This window comes from Bombyx mori, chromosome 17 (assembly GCF_030269925.1).
Source record: "Bombyx mori chromosome 17, ASM3026992v2".
NCBI classification, from domain to species: domain Eukaryota; kingdom Metazoa; phylum Arthropoda; class Insecta; order Lepidoptera; family Bombycidae; genus Bombyx; species Bombyx mori.
The window spans coordinates 7,276,671-7,295,567 of NC_085123.1; the positions used below are offsets into that span (position 1 = coordinate 7,276,671).

At 37.1% G+C, this 18,897-nt stretch overlaps 3 protein-coding genes across 3 annotated transcripts in view; 2 read left to right on the forward strand and 1 right to left on the reverse strand.

Annotated features, from left to right (window-relative positions):
* LOC134200438 (uncharacterized) overlaps positions 1-18,897 on the reverse strand; it is a 400,183-nt gene that overhangs the window by 69,890 nt on the left and 311,396 nt on the right. The window lies entirely within an intron of this gene.
* On the forward strand, positions 4,486-9,712 carry LOC101736319 (Golgi to ER traffic protein 4 homolog). Its single transcript, XM_004925825.5, has 4 exons — positions 4,486-4,733; positions 4,816-5,098; positions 7,370-7,680; positions 8,978-9,712. The coding sequence occupies exons 1-4, from the start codon at positions 4,621-4,623 to the stop codon at positions 9,219-9,221; spliced, it is 951 nt and encodes a 316-aa protein (XP_004925882.2). The 5' UTR covers positions 4,486-4,620; the 3' UTR covers positions 9,222-9,712.
* On the forward strand, positions 12,073-18,387 carry LOC105841590 (uncharacterized). The gene is made up of 2 exons (XM_012690128.4): positions 12,073-12,793; positions 15,335-18,387. The coding sequence occupies exons 1-2, from the start codon at positions 12,716-12,718 to the stop codon at positions 18,140-18,142; spliced, it is 2,886 nt and encodes a 961-aa protein (XP_012545582.3). The 5' UTR covers positions 12,073-12,715; the 3' UTR covers positions 18,143-18,387.

Sequence of the window (18,897 nt, forward strand, 5' to 3'; positions counted from 1 at the left end):
ATGACAGACAGACACACACGACAATTTATCGTGCCGCGTCAATCAGCTGGTCGCCCGTTCGTTCCCGCTGTGGACACGCGCGCTTGGACGGAATGTCGCGGGTAGATCGACAAAGCACTCCTGCGCAGCTGATCGCGGCTAGCCACGCCCCCAGTCGAAACTTACCTCGTACTGAACGCACGTCGCTATCGCTTACTGTATACTGTTTATTGTTTTCGAAGCTTTTGCATCTCTTGTGATAACGCGCTTTCTTTGTGTTTAGCGTTACTGTACTGTCGTGTAAAGTGTCTTCTGTGTACTACCTATAAACTATATCTCTCTGTGCTCGTAACCTTCTATTCTTCATTATTATAATAATATAGACTGTCTTGTATTTTCGTGTGGACTAAGTGTTAATTGTAATAAACATTCCATTAGTGTGCAAGGTGTCGATTTTAATTTATTATCCGAACACCGACGGCGCCTCCTCAGGTACCTACTTACCTTTACCTCAATTACGCTACAAGTCCGGACGACCCGTACATACTCAAACCACATCTATACGGGAGACAACGATTCTCGTCTATATCACTACAAATATTTAGCAATCATACTTGTGCTGGTATCTATTTCGAACTAAGCTAAAATATAAATCGCGCTTGCAATCAACACATCCACAAATTTCGATTGTACCTTATACGTTCTCAACGCCAACCGTCGGATTGTTTGAGCTCAGTTGATTAGGGCGTAGTCTGCTGCGATAGTGTTTCGTTTTATTTATTTATTTATTGTATATGCGGGTGAACGAGGTCACAACCGAAGCTACAATCATTTTGGAAAGCTGGATTTTGTACGCTTTAGATTACGAGCCCACAGAATTTCCAATTACTAAAACGTGACTTGGATTCATGAGTATTGTTATCAGTTTAAGTTACATATTGTGATTTATTAAGATATTTTTTATTTTATTGATTTGACGCAAATGAGTCAATATTGTTGGTAAGGCAACTGTAAGCCATGCCGCTAATTCGCGGATAGTTTGACTCAGATCGACTTCCACCATCTCTTTCAATTCATTGTTATTCAGATGTGTGGGCGGTCTTCCACGTGGTTCGTTCTTCAAATCAAAATTTCCATCACGAAAGCGCTTAAACCAAAATCGCACGGTGCGTTCATTCGCAGTCCCCTCTCCAAACGCAACATTGATATTGCGAGCTTGTCTAAGCTGAATAAAAAAAAGCGACTGAAAGTCGATAACCGAAAGTTGCTCGTTCCTTAAAAGAAGAATCTCATAGGTAGGTACTATTTGAAAAAAGTTTCACTCAAAAATCTCAAGCCATGAAGGTTCTATGTCAATTCGAAACACCTATTACAATAATACGGCAATTTCCTTCCTTATCCCCTAATAATAATATATTGTTTACAACTTGTGTAATTAGAATAAAAACTAAAATGATTCGGTAAAATAACAAATAATCGGCTGTCTAAAAACGCTGTTGATGATAAGATTATTACGTTCCGTACTTGCTGTTTTTTTATCATTACTTAATTTCAGATTGCGAAATTATAATGAGTTGAAATAAAACAAATTACTCAACAAAATAAAGGATACCGTTCGTTACAAAAGCAAATTAATGCGGACTTTATTGTTTAATAAAAAGACCAAACAGCGATTTTTTAATTAGTGGCCTTGATTGAGAGAAGGCATAAGCCTATATTTAAAAGTAATGAAACTGATATTTTTAATAAAGATAATTTTATTTTATTTGCTTGACGCAAAACCGCCTGTATTACGAGCTGGTATTTTGTAAAAGAGATGAAGTTATACGCACAGCTGATCATAATTTTAAAGTATTATTCTGAGTCGTTTGCACTCTTGTCATCAGTTTGGGTGGTGGTGTTTCATAAGACGTTCTTCTTCGCGTATCGCGGCCTTTTTGTGCACTCGTTGATGGGATCGTTTAGAGCTGCCTCTATTCGGTCGGTCTATCGTAACGGTAACCTGCCGCGCGGTCTTGTATCCTCAATCACGCCCTATCAAACGTATTATGCTCTAAATATTATAGAATAAAAATACTTTGGTTTTAAATCAGGGTTGTTATGGTAATACCGGTCTTAAAATGTGTTCTTATTACTAGCTTAGCTTAGAGTTGTTGATCCAGGCTAAAATACGCTTCGCCGGGACGTCTCCCTAAGACTTGGAAGCCGAGGCTATCGCTGCGGATTATGCGTTTTTTTAATCTAAAATATCCCACTTGTTAAACGCTACATGTTAAAATGTTCAAGTAACTTTCGTGAAAAAATTTTTTTAAGGTCAATGATCGACGATCTTTTATTATTGCAAAATGCTGTAAAAACAATTATAAAGTTTAAATTTATTTAGTAATTACTTATAACATAACTAAAAAATTCGAATCATTAGAAATTTAAATACAGCTTCGGAGGTAGCTTTATACTTAATTTTCTTTCTTACCTTAAATTTACCTATATCTTGTAAATTTCCCTACCCATCTGCCCAGAGTTTACGACATGCAATGAATAAAATAAACACTTCATTGGGGACTGCGACTTCTCCCAGAACAATGTATTAAATTTTCTTTCCACCTATGTAAATCCTGACCGCATTTATTATTGACAAAGTTCACTATTACCTTCCTAGAATATTTTATTGTATCTACGTTTCAAACGGCAAACAATTATTGAAACCTGAAATGGTTTCGTAATAGTAAAAAAATTATTTCAAATGAAAAAAAATATTACAAAATCGACCTCTTCGTGTTAAACACCTAGCTTAGTGAAGGAATTTAAAAAAAATCTAAATCTTATCCTTTATGAATACTACTTAAACTTTTTAAATACTTTACTTTTATCGTTATGACGTATTTAAAATTTTTATAATACCACTACCAATGCCAATGTTTTAGCCTGTGACAGTGATAGCCGCGACAGCGAGACACTTTGTATACATAATGTACAAATGGTAAGGGTAATAAATCGTGTTCAATTTTTTTATTGCTTAAATGGGTGGACAAGCTCGCGGCCCATCTGGGGTTAAGTGCTTACTGAAGCCTATAGATATCTACAAACATAAATGCTTCCACCAACATGAGACACGAGTTCTGAGACGGTATTCGAATCCCACAGGCTGGTACCAATTTTTCTAATGAAATATACTTAACAAATGTTCACGATTGACTTCCACGGTGAAGGATTAACATCGTGTAATAACAATCAAACCCACAAAATTATAATTTGCGTAATTACTGGTGGTAGGACCTCTAGTGAGTCCGCACGGGTAGGTACCACCACCCTGCCGATTTCTGCCGTGAAGCAGTAATGCGTTTCGGTTTGAAGGGTGGAGCAGCCGTTGTAGCCATATATCGTAAGTAGGTAGTTATTGTAGTAAGTTAGGAAATTACCAAGCAAAACATATTAAGCCGTGTACTACATAAGATACAATAGTGTTTATAAATGTTACTTTTGGAAAACTCGCCCAACTCGTTCACACAATAGTGAGGGCGCCGAGCGTCTCTCCCTGCGCAGCACCACGTGTCTGCCTGTCCTACAAAGCGACTGACGACAACGGACGAATAAACGAATCAGCTGGAACAGCGCAGACTTTGAGTCCTGCAAAAGCTGAGACTGAAACTCTCCATTATTGGGGCGCCCAAGGTTGCCGCCTGTTTTGGTGCAGGTTGTATGGGCACCATCAGCGATCTTTATCGAGCATCCATGTATAGCCGGGTCTCCAAGAGACACTCCATGTATAGCCGAGTCTCCACCACCGCAAAAAAAAAATGCGTTCTACTGACAAATTAAAATTAAAAAAAATACAAGACAAATCACATGGTATGCTATAAAATTTTTTAAACATTCATTAAAGGGAACAGGCTCGGAGTACTTATATGGACTGATTCTACTATTCCAAAGCTCAAATTATCTTGCCGGCAGCGGGACCTGACAGAGTGCGCTTTTTGAGCTGCAGTCGGGCTAGGGATCTCACCCGAATCCTGGCCTCCAACGTGTTTCGGGCCCCCTTTGTACGCTGGCTTAAAGACCGGTAAAGTAAAGAGCAACTAGGAGACGGCTCTCCTGGCCCACTTTAGTTTTAGCCTAGCCACACTAGCCTTATTTGGTATCTTGGGAGTACGAGTTGGGGATGCTGTCTAGGTGAGCTTCGAACAATTCACTGAAAGAGAGGCTTGGCGATCATGGAACCGCTTCAACGCCAACTGGGGTACGTACTTACGCGTACAAAATATTTCTATGATGAAATAATCTTTTCAGATACGGAATAAAAACAAAACCATCAAAACTTTATAATTTCACATGGTTCCTTGAGTTCTTAAAAAACCATTGTATTCGAAGAAAATGTAAATTAATTGACCGGTTAATTAAGTTAATTTATTCCACCTTTCACTCAATAAATAGAAAATACTTGGCTGAATAGGCTGTTCTCTTTTTACCTCGCATTTTTCGCTCAATCCAAACAAAAAATAACTTGACAGTAGTGTGAGTGACAGTACCATAGATTATACACTTAATATGACAGTACCATTGTCATCTATTTTATTGGTAAATTGGTTGTGATCACGAAATCGGAAGAAAACAGAATAATCTGGAAATTGTAATAAAAATATCATGGCCACGCGTGGAGAAAGAGGAGTTGTTAGGGTATTAGATAAGTTAGAAGCTTCAATTAATTCTGGCCAGTATTATGAAGCACATCAAATGTACAGAACTCTTTATTTTAGGTACCTATAATGTAAATCTGCAATATATATTTTTAATGGTGTTTTATAGTAATTTTTCAAAAGATTTCATATTTTATTCCAGATACCTAACTCAGAAAAAATATCCAGAATTGTTAACTTTATTGTACAAAGGGTCTACACTTCTTTTGGAACGCGATCAACAAGGAAGTGGAGCTGATCTCGCCATACTCTTCGTAGAAGTTTTAACAAAATCGGAAACCAAACCTAATGAAGAATGGGTCTCGAAATTGGCAAAATTATTTGAATTAATCAGCTCCAGTGTCCCAGAGCGAGAAACCTTTCTAACAAATTCAATAAAATGGTCAATGGATAACAACAAAAAAGGTGACCCACTCCTACACAAGGTACAGTACTAATTTGTAGAATAGTTCATTCTTAAATGATATTTTGACACTCTTATTCGAAAATATCATAGCCCATTTTTCTAATTAATATTTATGACAAATGAAATCAACTCGTAGGTAGTGTGTTTTTGTGTGTTTGTATACACTATGAAGCAATGGAACAGTGTTCATGGCTAAATCATACAGAGATAAATTTTTCAAGACTTCCAAGATGAATGAATAATATCTTATAATAAAAATCAAACCTGGAACACTTGCATAATTACTATTGGTAGGAAGTTAGATATCATAATTTTGCTTACTTTTGCTGTGAAACAGTCATGCATTCCAGTTTAAAAGGAGGAACAGCCATAAGATTGTTTATCAACCTTAGCAATAAAAATTGTTGCAATGCTGTTCATATTATTGATTAATATGAGGTTGAGGTTGGTTTGACAAGTTTCTGACCTTAACCATTTTCAATCATGAAAATAGCAGAACTCATCAAAAAATGCTTGTGAATGTAGTTAACTGTCTATCTTTTGGCCATTACTCACCAAAATTTCATCCATTTTGAACATGTTTTGTACTTGTTACTTAAGAGTTGTTGGAGTGAGTTGATGTAACACACTCACTTATTTATGAAAATGGAAAAAATAAGTATTGAGCTATCAGTTGGCAATTATAATCTATAGTTAAAACATACTCTGTACTGTTATGATTCAGCAATTTTTTACTTTGTATGGTTAACCATATGAAGACAAATAATCATAATAATGAAAATATTTGTTTAATGATAGTAAAGATCTAACACCAATATTTGATTTAGAAGTGCTAAAAGATATTGCAAAAGACAACTTTGATTATAATTCGGTCACTTCAAGTCATGGTTCTGAAATTATAATACCAAAGAGATCATTGATGAGATTTAGTGAAATCGAAAGCGAAGATTAGTTGGAAGACTTGATGAAGGGTGCAATGTCACAGAAGCATTTGATTTCTGGATAGAATACATGTTAGGGCATTGCCAAAGGTCACTGTGAAAATGTACCTGAGTTGCTGGTAAGAAGTGGTACAAAAAGTACAGAGCACTGTTGGTTAAAAGGCAATACACCTATGCCAAGATGAATTGGACTACGTGTATGGGAACTCTACACCATAATTAACTAATGAAATTTTGGGCCACTGAGTTTAAATGAATGATAATTGATTTCCATGAAAGCTTGGGACATGATGCACATTGGGGACATCCAAAAAGAGCAACTATTGACAATAACATCCCTAAAATCATCAAATGGTGCTAGACAACCCCTGAATTAAAGTGAGAGAACATAGATAGTAGAGGCTATGAAAATGTCCATATGTTTTGTTCATATGAATTAGTGATGAGAAAAATAGCTGTCTGCACGTTGAGTGTCATGTATGGTCACAAAAACAAAAAAACGTGTTTGAATGTTTCCAATTCTGTTGGTGCAGTTTAGGTTTAGCAATAAATCAGAGTTTTGGTGCCAATTAATTTACTATAGATGAAACATGGATATACCATTATACATCCGAAAAACAGTGGACTGCAAAGGGGGAACCAGCTAAAAAAAAGTAAAAATTATTTTTTCCGTTGGGAAAGTGATGGTGACCGTTTTTTGGGATAGTCATAGAGTTATCTTAATCAATTTCATTAAAAAATTAAAACCATTACAGGAGCGTACTACGCATCAATACTTGACAAATAAAAAATAAAAAAAATGGTCATTTGTGCAGAAAAAGAAAATCCTATGGTGAAGACAACATGCCGTCTCAGACCTCCGTGGTTACCATAGCAAAAATCCACGAATTGCACTTTGAACTGCTGACCATCCTTATCTTGACTTTACTCAGCAAATCTAGCTCCAAGTTACTTCTTTTTGTTTCCTCATCAAAAAATTGCGCTCGGAGGACAGTTTTTTGTTATAATTATGTGGAGACAATTAATTACCTTCATGAATAATTATTTTATAGAGAAAAACGGCGTCTATTGTTTGGAAAGGATAGAGATATGCGAGCATCATTGGATGAAGAATTACAAGGCGACTTGTTGAGGCGAATATGAAAAAAAATAAAAACAAACATAAAAAAAGTCTTGTATCTGTGTTAGGTCGGAAAGTTTTCAGACCCCACTCATAAAAAACCTAAACCTTTGAATTTGTTAAAAGTGTTTATATATTTATTAGTCTAGAAAAATATTATGTGTTTATGAATTGCTAAAGATCATAGAATTAATTTTAACTAACGGACGCAAATTGTAATTGATTTTAGAAAATAGCAGAAGTATTTTGGAAGGAAAAAAAGTACACAGCTGCTCATAGACACTTTTTACACTCATCGGATGGTTCAGCATATGCTAACATGCTTATAGAGTTACACACAACTAAAGGTCTCAAATCAGAAATAGATTTGTTCATAGCACAAGCTGTGTTGCAAATACTTTGTTTGAGAAATGTAAGAATGGCAACTGAAACATTTTTGAGGTATACAGAAACACATCCCAAAATTAAGAATAGCAAAGGACCTCCATATATATTCCCACTATTGAATTTTTTGTGGTTCTTGCTGAGAGCTGTCGAACAGTAAGTTAATTTTCTTTTTATGTCATCCATAAACAGAATCTTATACATTGTGCTTAGTACGAGTTTTTTAACGTTCCCCATAGCGTAAAAGCTAACTCAAATTTGTATGGAATTGGAGCGTTTGCCTATATTTGCCGCTAGGGGCGCTGTTCCAACTGCATACAAATTTGAGTTAACTTTTACGCTATCGAGACGGTAAAAAACTTGCACTAAGCACACTGATATATGTAAGATAACTATTTCTGAAAACTTTTTGACTAAATAGAAATTTAATTATGATTTTGCACAGGAACGTAAAGTAAAAGTAAAAATCATATTATAATGCATGATGTCTATGTTTATGAATTCTGCGGGGGTTTCCACCATCTGCCTTTCCTTCTGATTGCAGGTTTATCACCTAGTATTATGTAAAAAAACGATTAGGGGGCGTCCATTAATTACGTGAGGTGTTCTAGGGGAGATGGGATCAAACTAAATCTCAATTAGGATGGAGGAGGGGGTCTTAGCGAATATCTCACTTTTTAGCAGAAAACGGTGTAAAATTGCCTGAACAATTATTTTTAGAATAAAATATGGCCAAATCAGACACCGATTTTTTTCTACCTGACACAATAGCGTTTCTCGTATTCGTCAGAACCTCACAGAGCAGGAAAGTACCGCTCGATTGTGCACTGTCGACCAGCTGTATTGACACGTGCGACTCGACGAACGCTATTTAATTTTATGATTGTTATGTTAAATTACGGTAATATTCACAAATGCTAGTCTTTGTTAGTCTTCAATGAAAGTAATAGAACAAGTAGCTATTTTTTTTCTCAATCCTATACATTTACAGCCAAAACATAAGTTTTGAAGAATCTCGTGTAAGATTAGGGGTGAGGGGAGGGAGTGGAGGAAAATCTTATGAAGTCTCACCAAGGTGGGAGGGAGGGTCGAAAGATTCACAAAACTACCTCACGTGATTAATGGACGTCCCTTTAGTAATATAGGTAGGCTATATAAAATAGTAATAATTTTATATCTATTACATTACAAAATAGCACAATTCAATTCATTTATTTGCAGATAACCTTAAAAATTAAATAATAAATCCAAGAATTCTTTGTTCACGATAGATCTTATAAAATTATATCTTGAAACAAAAAAATGATTTTATCGTGGTAAACAATTTTTTTGAAGAATTTGGTGAATTTCATAATATATTTAGCCAGTCAAAATAGCAAAATACGACTAGAAATATTAAGTATTTTAAGTTAAATAATCAATACAGTTTTTTTTAATATGTATTTAATTTCAGGAGACATGTACGACAGTTTATGGTACTAAAGAATTGGTATGCAATTAGCATTAAAAGGGATCCAAACTACTCCATTTTTTTAGACAATATAGGCCGCATTTGGTTTGGAATAGAAATACCTTCGGAAAATAGAAATCCAAACTCTATGTTCGGAGGTCTAATAAAATCTATTATTGGTGATATAGATAGTTCTGATGATGATGGTGAAAGCAAGACGTCGGCCACAGCTCCTGATTTGGACTAAGCTCTTAATTAACAGATTAATTATATTATTTTTTTACTGACATATCAGCTCAGTCAACCTTTGATAATATATTTTTATTAATTTCTAATATAATTTTGTAATTTCATAAGAAAGCTCTTTTATATTATTTTAAACTTAACTTGGAATTATTACCATTGATTTAAGAAATGGACTGTGTTTGTCATTTTATTTTTAATTAAGATGCCAATTAATTTTAATATTAATGGGGAAATTTCATAATCATTTAAGAATTTTGGTTGAGCTGCAGTAATCATGTTAGGAATAAAAAGTTGTAAAGGGTATGAAAAAAATTAAAAGTTTTGTGGTGTACCTATGTCAAGAGTGCAGTAATGTTTTAGCAACATAATTAAATTTATGGTGAATATAATTACATGTTTAGGATTTCAAATTGTTTTTCATAACGTTGCTTTTTAATTAAGTAATATATTTTGAACAGTGTTGTAAAATTAAATTTTAGATGTTGTTATGAAGTTTTATTCACATTAATTGGAATTATATTTCACAAAGTACCCACATCTCCACAATCGATATAGGTAATGTTTACTCCTGATTATGTGGGTCCGTGAGAGAAGAGGTCTCTCTTCCTAGTGGTTTCCTTCCCTATCTCTTGCTAGGTGAAGGTAGATTCATAAGGGCCGAGTCACACCGGAATAGCAGCGTCCGACATCAGCTGGCGGCGATGCCAGCGGCCTCCGGCGTCGCCGCTGGCGGCCTCGCGCGGCCTCCAGACTGCATGCGCCTAGTCTCCTCTTGACTAGATTAGTTTCTTCATTCGGCAATGATCGTGTAATAAAAATGAAACCCGCAAAATTATAATTTGTGTAAATTACTGGTGGTAGGACCTCTTGTGAGCCCGCGCAGGTAAGTACCACCGCCCTGCCTATTTCTGCCGTGAAGCAGTAATGCGTTTCGGTTTGAAGGGTGGGGCAGCCATTGTAACTATATTTGAGACCTTAGAACTTATATCTCAAGGTGGGTGGCGCATTTAGGTTGTGGATGTCTATGGGGTCCAGTAACCACTTAACACCAGGTGGACTGCGAGCTCGTCCACCCATATAAACAATAAAAAAAAAAAAAACGTATGTTTAGAGTGAACATGATGGAATTGGTTATTATATATGACCGCGGTGCCGCGAGCGGCCTCGTGTCGCCGCTAGCAGCCGCGGGCAGAACCACAGACAAGACGGACGTGGCGCGCGGCTGTGTCGCGACCTTTTGGAGCTTTGCAAGCGATACTGGTCTTATAAGTATATATAGATAAAGTTGGATGGGTTGACCAACTCAAGGAGGTGACTGGAGGCCAGATATGGGGAGCAGTACATATGGCGCAGAACCGGACCGAGTGGAGAAGATTGACATACAGTCACGATCCTCAGCATTGAGGGAACGACCAGAAAGAAGATAAAGTTTAAAATTATTTCACACGGAAAGTGCTCGCCGCGACGTTGCCATTCCGGTGTGACTCGGCCCTAACACCGGTCACTCACATGCGAACGAATACGCAAACCCGCAAGTGTAGGACGACATTTGCAAATGATTATGCAAAGTTTTCGCTGCATTCGTGGTTTTCCAAGGTGTGTCGGTTTTTTAACAGACATTAAAGCGCGCGAACCGCGATCCTTCGCGTAGTCTCCTACACATTCGTTTGCCCAGTTGCGCCAACGATTGCGAAGGTAACGGACGTATCGCCATTTTCATAGTTCGTGACGTCTACTGTGTAGCGTAACTTCATCAAAAGAAATCCCATAAAAACAGCATGAGTGGAGCATGTGAGTGGCCGGCATAAAAGTCGCATGTGAGTGGCCGGCATAAAAGTCGATTAAAGACTTTCATGACTATCTCTGACTATAATGATAGTTGTGCATCATGTTTATGGTCGTCGAGGGTGGCCACATATATTATTCATTTAGAGTATTTTCATGCGTTAATGAGTATAGACTAATGCCGGCCTAGCGGCTGTGCAAATGGGTTCGCATACTCAATTTGCGAACCCGTTTGCGCTTCCTCCTACACTTGTTTACGAATGTCTCACGAATTTCTCCTTTTTAATTCGTCAATAGAACATTGAAGAGAAAAAGTTTTTAATTCTTTCCCAGACATCATTAACAGCCATGCTGTTTTTATGGGATTTCTTTTGATGAAGATACGCTACACAGTAGACGTCACGAACTATGAAAATGGCGTATAGTATACGTCCGTTACCTTCGCAATCGTCGGCGCAACTGGGCAAGCGAATGTGTGGGAGACTACGTGAAGGTTCGAGGTTCGCGCGCTTTGATGTCTGTTAAACCGACACAGCTTGGAAAACCACGAATGCAGCGAAAACTTTGCATAATCATTCGCAAATGTCGTCCTACACTTGTGGGTTGCGTATTCGTGCGCATGTGAGTGACCGGTGTAAGTATGGGTTTCCTTCCCTATCCTTTACTAGGTGAAGATAGATTCACAAAAGTCGATTGTAGACTTCCATGACTATCTCTGTCTATAATGATAGGTGTGCATCATGTTTGTGTTTGTCGACGATGGCAACATATATTATTCTTTTAGAGTATTTTCATGCGTTAATTTCCCAGAATATAGCACACATGGTAATTTTCTATCCGATCGTTGGTAGCCTAAGTGCCTATTCCAACTATGCGCGGGTTTTTTTAGGTGAGCTCATGGGGCTCAACCTGGGAGGACTTGCTAACACTAGCTCTAGCAAGAGTAGTACTAGTAGTAGTAGTAGTGCTTCACTGAATCTACCTCGCCAAGGTTTCAAACGATCCATGAAATCAAAAACTTTGAAAAAAAAAGAGCTGTCTTTTGTATACAGTCAACTGAAAGGTAGGTATTTAGGAGCCGCATCTCAAAGATGGGCGCAGAATTATTTTTCTAGTAACTCTGCTCTATTGCTGACTCAGCGGCTAGATGCTAATTTGATATCACTTTCAATGACTCCAGTAGGGGCGCCGCGAAATGCGAATATCATTACCAATCAGGATGCGTATGTGGTGCATACGGAAACGGCATCCAGCAGCATGGTCCGCAGTTGCATCACCACTTTCCCCCCATGTAAGGCCTTTAAAACATTTCACAGAATCGACTGAGTAGTTTCTATTACAGTGACTCCAACAGGATGCTAAGATACTGCCAAATACGTCCCAAACCTGATTCATATACTGACAAAAAATATAAAGGTAATTTTCAGGTTATGAAAAAAGTTATGAAAATTATTTATCAATTAAACAGCAGAACTCATGTGCACAATGGTTTATGGGATAGATCGAAATATAAAACAATTATTTACACCAAGTAAAATGGTTTACATATATACATTGTATATCACAGAAATATGTTTACATCTTGATATTTTTAGTACCCAGTAAGGTGCGTTGGGGTAAGTTCGGCGCTGGGGTAAGTACGTAGAAATCAAATTTTCAATCTATTCGACCATAATTTTTAATGCTCGCCACATTGCGTGCCACGCCGTTATGTTCCACCCCGTCCGCAGTGGCCGCCAATGGCTCCAACAAGTCGGACGTGTACTACGCGTACTTAGAGAAAACAAGGTAAATTTTATAAAATATTGTCTATCCGGTCTTTCACCTTCATTTTTATTTGCATATATTAGCAGAAATATGGCTCTTTTTGTTATATTTTTGCCTAAATACTAAGTTTTAATCAGTGATAGCCCGATAGAACTAATGCAGAAATATCTACTGTCTCTGTAGGCTGAAATCCGGTGTTTCCCTTCCCGAGTGAAGTACGGACAAAAGTATCCGGTCTTAACCCGTTTCGAAATCGGTAGTGATTGTCAAAGTTTTATTACATAATTTTTATTTTATTATACTTAATTGTTTTCGTATTTGCTTTAATATGGAGTTTATGTAAGATATATTATTGCAATAAAATGGGTACTTCAGGAGAAAGAAGACAAATGTACCTATATGTCACCGTATTAAATATCGTTGTATATAAAGGGTGTTTTTATAGAGGTACAGAACTTTAAAATGGAATAAAACAAAGATGAATTTTTAAATTGTCATGAAATTTACTTTATTTGAAAGATAATCTTTTGGCATTATAATTTACATATGACTTCTGGCATATGACCGCCACGGCTGTCTCGGACGTAGTCTAATCTGGAGGTCCAATCTTCGATTGAAGTACCTTGAGGATCGCCAGCTGATCAGTGACCGACAGTACGGTTTCCGTCATGGTCGCTCAGCTGGCGATCTTCTTGTATACCTTACACACAGGTGGGCTGAAGCCTTGGAGAGCAAGGGCGAGGCTCTCGCTGTAAGCCTTGATATCGCGAAGGCCTTCGACAGGGTCTGGCATAGGGCACTTCTGTCGAAGTTACCATCTTACGTTATCCCTGAGGGACTCTGCAAGTGCATCGCTAGCTTTTAAGATGGGCGGAGCATCACTGTCGTTGTAGACGGTTGCTGTTCCGATACCATTTCCATTAACGCTGGCGTTCCACAAGGTTCGGTGCTCTCCCCCACGCTTTTCATCCTGTATATCAATGACATGCTGTCTATTGATGGCATGCATTGCTATGCGGATGACAGCACGGGGGATGCGCGATATATCAGCCATCAGAGTCTCTCTCGGAACGTGGTGCAAGAGAGACGATCAAAACTTGTCAACTTGGTTCAATTCAACCCGTTAAAGAGACAAGTTTGCGCGTTCACTGCGAAGAAGGACCCTTTTGTCATGGCGCCGCAATTCCAAGGAGTATCTCTGCAACCTTCCGAGAGTATCGGGATACTTTGGGTCGACATTTCGAGCGATGTCCAGTTTCGGAGTCATTTGGAAGGCAAAGCCAAGTTGGCGTCCAAAATGCTGGGAGTCCTCAACAGAGCGAAGCGGTACTTCACGCCTGGACAAAGACTTTTGCTTTATAAAGCACAAGTCCGGCATCGCGTGGAGTACTGCTCCCATCTCTAGGCCGGGGCTTCCAATTACCAGCTTCTTCCATTTGACTCCATACAGAGGAGGGCCGTTCGGATTGTCGGTAATCCCACTCTCACGGATTGTTTGGAACCTATGAGTCTGCGGAGGGACTTTGGTTCCCTTTGTATTTTGTACAGATGTTCCATGGGGAGTGCTCTGAAGAATTGTTCGAGATGATATCGGCATCTCGTTTTTACCATCGCACCACCCGTCACCGGAGTAGAGTTCATCCATACTACCTGGAGCGAGTCTGCGGTCATCCACAGTGCGTTTCCAGAGGTCTTTTTTGCCACGCACCATCCGGCTATGGAATGAGCTCCCCTCCACGGTGTTTTCCGAACGCTATGACATGTCCTTCTTCAAACGAGGCTTGTGGAGAGTATTAAGCGGTAGGCAGCGGCTTGGCTCTGCCCCTGGCATTGCTGAAGTCCATGGGCGACGCTAACCACTCACAATCGGTGGGCCGTATGCTCATCTGCATACAAGGGCAATAAAAAAAAATTACTTTCGTTAAGATTGTTTATAACGTATCTATTGCAAACCGTTTAATTTTGAATTGTTATCATAATTATAAAACTTTTGCGATTGGACTATCATACCTTGTGTGCTGTATAATTGGATGTTCTTGCGTCGTCTTCTTTATCTATCACTGTTTCGTCGTCGAATGTAAAGAAACAGAATATTCTTGTGATTCTGAATTGTTTTTTGTTGAAAAAACTAATAATTACTTTAACAAGATATAATTATATTCAAAACACCAAAAAAAACGTTTGTCAGTTCCTCCAATATTTTTAAAACACCGGTTACAGTTAAATTTAAAGTAAAATGGTTTTGTAAAGTTTTTTCTTGTCTCCCCGCTTATATGACTGTTCAATAGATATACTTACAATTATCTCGCGTATTCTTGGATGTTACTGCGATATCTTACTTTTACAAATACACCGTATAAAAAAGCTCAATAAAATTTTCCGTACCCAATTTACTATAATTTGCCTAATTCAACAGAAAACGCTTTTATATACCATTTGAGGGTTTCGCCAATACTTTTACTAATAGTATCACACATATTACACTCCTTTTACTCAGATTTTAGGGTTTGCATTTGTTTTCTTCGGGGTATCATATTACTTACATAAACAATTCACTTGCAGATGCCACGTAAATACTCACGAACCTCTTCGCGGGCCACTTCTTATACAAAAGAAGCGCTGAAATTAGCCATGCAGAAAATAAATAATAAGGAGCTCACCTATGCAGCCGCTTCAAAAATGTACGGCATACCTACATCCACACTTAGTGATAGAATCCTAAAGAAAACAGCAATAGTAAGTAACACCCTTGGTAGGCCGACAGCTATCCCAGTGGCTTTAGAAGCTAAGCTGGCAAACTGCCTACGAACACTGGAAAAGTGGGGGTGGGGCTTATCAAGAGAAGAGGTACTTGATGTAACACAGGATTTTATAAAAAGAAATAAAATACAAACCCCCTTTAAGAATGACAGACCGGGATCAGACTGGTTTATATCTTTTCGACAGCGCCACAATTTGTCAATAAAAAAGCCGCAACCTGTTGAATACCTAAGAAAAAAAATGACTGATCCATTTATCATTAATGAGTATTTTACTCTTCTCGAAAAGACACTCCACGAATTAAATCTTTCAGATCCCAAGCGAATCTGGAATCTCGATGAAACATCTGTTTGTCTCGATCCCACAAAAACGAAAGTTGTAGGTGCCACAGGGGAGCCTTGTACACGAACAACATGTGGAAGCGCTAAAGAAAATATTACAGTGTTGACTACTGTAAATGCAGCGGGACAAAAATTGGACCCCCTGATCGTATTTAAGGGCAAACACATGTACGAACAATGGATGTTAGAGAATCCCGAAAAATACGATTTCGATCTTGCGTATGCAGCCAGCAAACGAGGCTGGATGGAAACAAATATTTTTTATGATTACATGTTAAAAGTAATTATACCTAATTTGGGTAAAGCCAGGCCCGTATTATTGCTGTATGATGGACATGTCAGTCATGTCGATGACAAAGTGGTAGCTTTAGCAGTGGAAAACAACATCACCATATTAAAGCTTCCTGCACATACATCACATTTATTGCAACCGCTAGACTTGGCTGTGTTCAAATCTTTTAAAACAATTTGGGATAAAAACCTTGTAAAATGGCAACGACAAAACGTTGGAATCAAATTAAGAAAACAAAGTTTTGCTAAAATGTTTGCTGAAGCGTGGCAGGAAACAAAACCACAAGTAATCCGAAATGGCTTTAAAAAAGGTGGTATTTACCCTTTTAATCCTGCGGTTATACCAAAGCACAAGTATGATCCAGCAGCTTATTCGAGATGGCAAAAACACATGGTTTCAGTGACTTTACAAGTGAAATCTTTAAAACAGATATGTGTTGATAAAATAAATAAGATCATATGGTATGACAGCTCTACTTCTATACCAAACAATAACCTTATTTACACTGAAATTTTGGACTCACCGAACACTTTAAAACCTAGAGACAGCCTGCCGCAACCACTTGCCACTTTCGAAGAATTACTTCTAGAAAAAGTTTCCCAACATCCTCAGAACACTAAAAACAATATAGCTGTTAAGTTAAAAAGGATCGCGAAAGGTGCAGAAGTAATTACAAAAACTTTTTTAGAAAAACAGCAAGCGATAGAAGTACCAGAGAAAAAAGCAGTAAAAAAGACAACAAAACGGAAGCAAAAAACAGTATCTCAATCTCAAAATTATACAATTGATCCTATACCAGGACCATCTGGAATTCAAAATCAAAATTTAAAAATAGAAAAAACCATAACGAATGTATCGATTTTGACTAATAAGAACAGCACTGACGTGTCTTCTCAAGAAGGCAAACAAGTAGGAAAAAAAACTCGAGCAAGCAAAGAAAATTATTTGAAAGTAAACAAGTATCCTGAACAAAGCAAAACAAGTGTTTTACGTAAACTGGAAAATAAATCTGCCCAAAAGAGAACTACAAACACACCCACAAAAAAGCGTAAAAGGGCTAACAGCAGTGCTACGACAATTGAAAGCGTTCAGATGAGCCTATATAGTGATTCCGATTTATTAGAACCTTTGAGCGATATAATATTATCTGACTGTGATAAATGGACTGACTTTAATTATTATGAGGAAAACAAGACTGACTTAGAATTCGCGTCTAGAGAACAGCAAATTGAAAGAATTGTCAAAGAAATACACGGCATTGATAATCAAGAGAGAAATGCATGTCAAAGAGACCACGATACTTTGATGAGACCGGACGAGAGTTGTGAGATAGAAGAATTTCCAGAATTTGATACCAAAGAAACAAACGTTCAGGCGAATGATAATAATAAAGTGACTATTTTATCGTCCGTAAAAATGACACCAGGTAACCAAGCTTTCTACAACATTTTACCTGAAAGTTTACAACTAAATCCAATTGACAAAGATTTAGATTTGTTTACAAACCAAAAGCGAAAATTGTCACAAAGTACAAGCGTATCGAATATACCAAAGAAAAAAATAAAGAGACTTAATTTTCCTACAAAAACAACGACAATTAAAGATCAAAAGGATTTCAGTGGAAACTTGTATATCAACATTGATAAGGATGATGACAGTGCTACCAAAAATGATATTGCTGATTCGAAGACATACAACATAGGAGATACAGTACTTGTTAGATATTTCAAAAGAAGTTGGACATATTACGTCGGTATCATTGAAAATAATAATAGCAATTCACACCCAAAAATTTACAACATTACATTCTATAGGACTATTGGCAAGAAAAACAACCTGAGATTTGTTATTCCTAAGCGTAAAGACCAAGACTACGTACCTGATTCTAATATAGTTAAAGTGATAGAATTACTACAGATAAATGAGGATCCTATTGAGTATACTCTCATGAATGACTATGATGAGAATTTCTTTTAAATTGAATAATGTTCATGTTAATTTAATACAATTACTTTATTTCGTGTTTGTGATTTCCATACTTTAAGATGATAAAATGATCCTCAAAAGTGAAAAAGTTATTTTGTTTTTGATAATTATATTTTGAAGTATTGATTACTTTGAAGTTATGACCGTTTTCTTAGACATTTCTGTCTTTTCTTAATAATGATACGTTTGATTGTTATAATTATTTGTATTCATAAATATATTTTTTTACAGAATTACACGTTCGTTTCATTATTTGGAAATTCGAGTTTTCTAAATAAACACAATTTTGTTCCAGTTACCTCTTCCCTTCATTTCTCTCTCTCGTAACAAAAACCTATACACAATTACAAAAGTAAACTCCACCTTTTGTGATGGCCTTACTAGTCATCCTAAGGATAAAACCAAACTTTGAGAATCATAATGTCTTCTAACTTTGGCAGATGGGGCAAGAACGGACAGCCTAAATAAAAAAAAAAGGAATCATTTGGAACATTTATGTCTGTAGCATTAGATAGATTTTTTTGCTCTCATGTCAAGGAACAGGAAAGATCGGATATATTCTTGTTTTGCACCTTGTCCTCCTATCAATAGAAGTAGTTTTAAATTGTTCTCCGAACTTACCCCTTCATGGCCAAAATGTCGTTATTCTCAAAAAAATGTGCCCTGATTTTACAGGCTTACAGGGCCAAAAATGTTGAATGTTTATGTAAATAAATAAATTTAAATGATACTACGTTTAATCATTA

What these genes read in the sequence shown, in the direction of transcription:
- LOC101736319 (XM_004925825.5), top strand. Translation starts at nt 4,621, where the DNA reads ATGGCCACGCGTGGAGAAAGAGGAGTTGTTAGGGTATTAGATAAGTTA. An exon ending in GTGACCCACTCCTACACAAG is followed by an intron (nt 5,099 to 7,369) that starts GTACAGTACTAA and finishes AATTGATTTTAG; the next exon opens with AAAATAGCAGAAGTATTTTG. An exon ending in TTGCTGAGAGCTGTCGAACA is followed by an intron (nt 7,681 to 8,977) that starts GTAAGTTAATTT and finishes ATTTAATTTCAG; the next exon opens with GAGACATGTACGACAGTTTA.
- LOC105841590 (XM_012690128.4), top strand. Translation starts at nt 12,716, where the DNA reads ATGTTCCACCCCGTCCGCAGTGGCCGCCAATGGCTCCAACAAGTCGGA. An exon ending in GCGTACTTAGAGAAAACAAG is followed by an intron (nt 12,794 to 15,334) that starts GTAAATTTTATA and finishes ATTCACTTGCAG; the next exon opens with ATGCCACGTAAATACTCACG.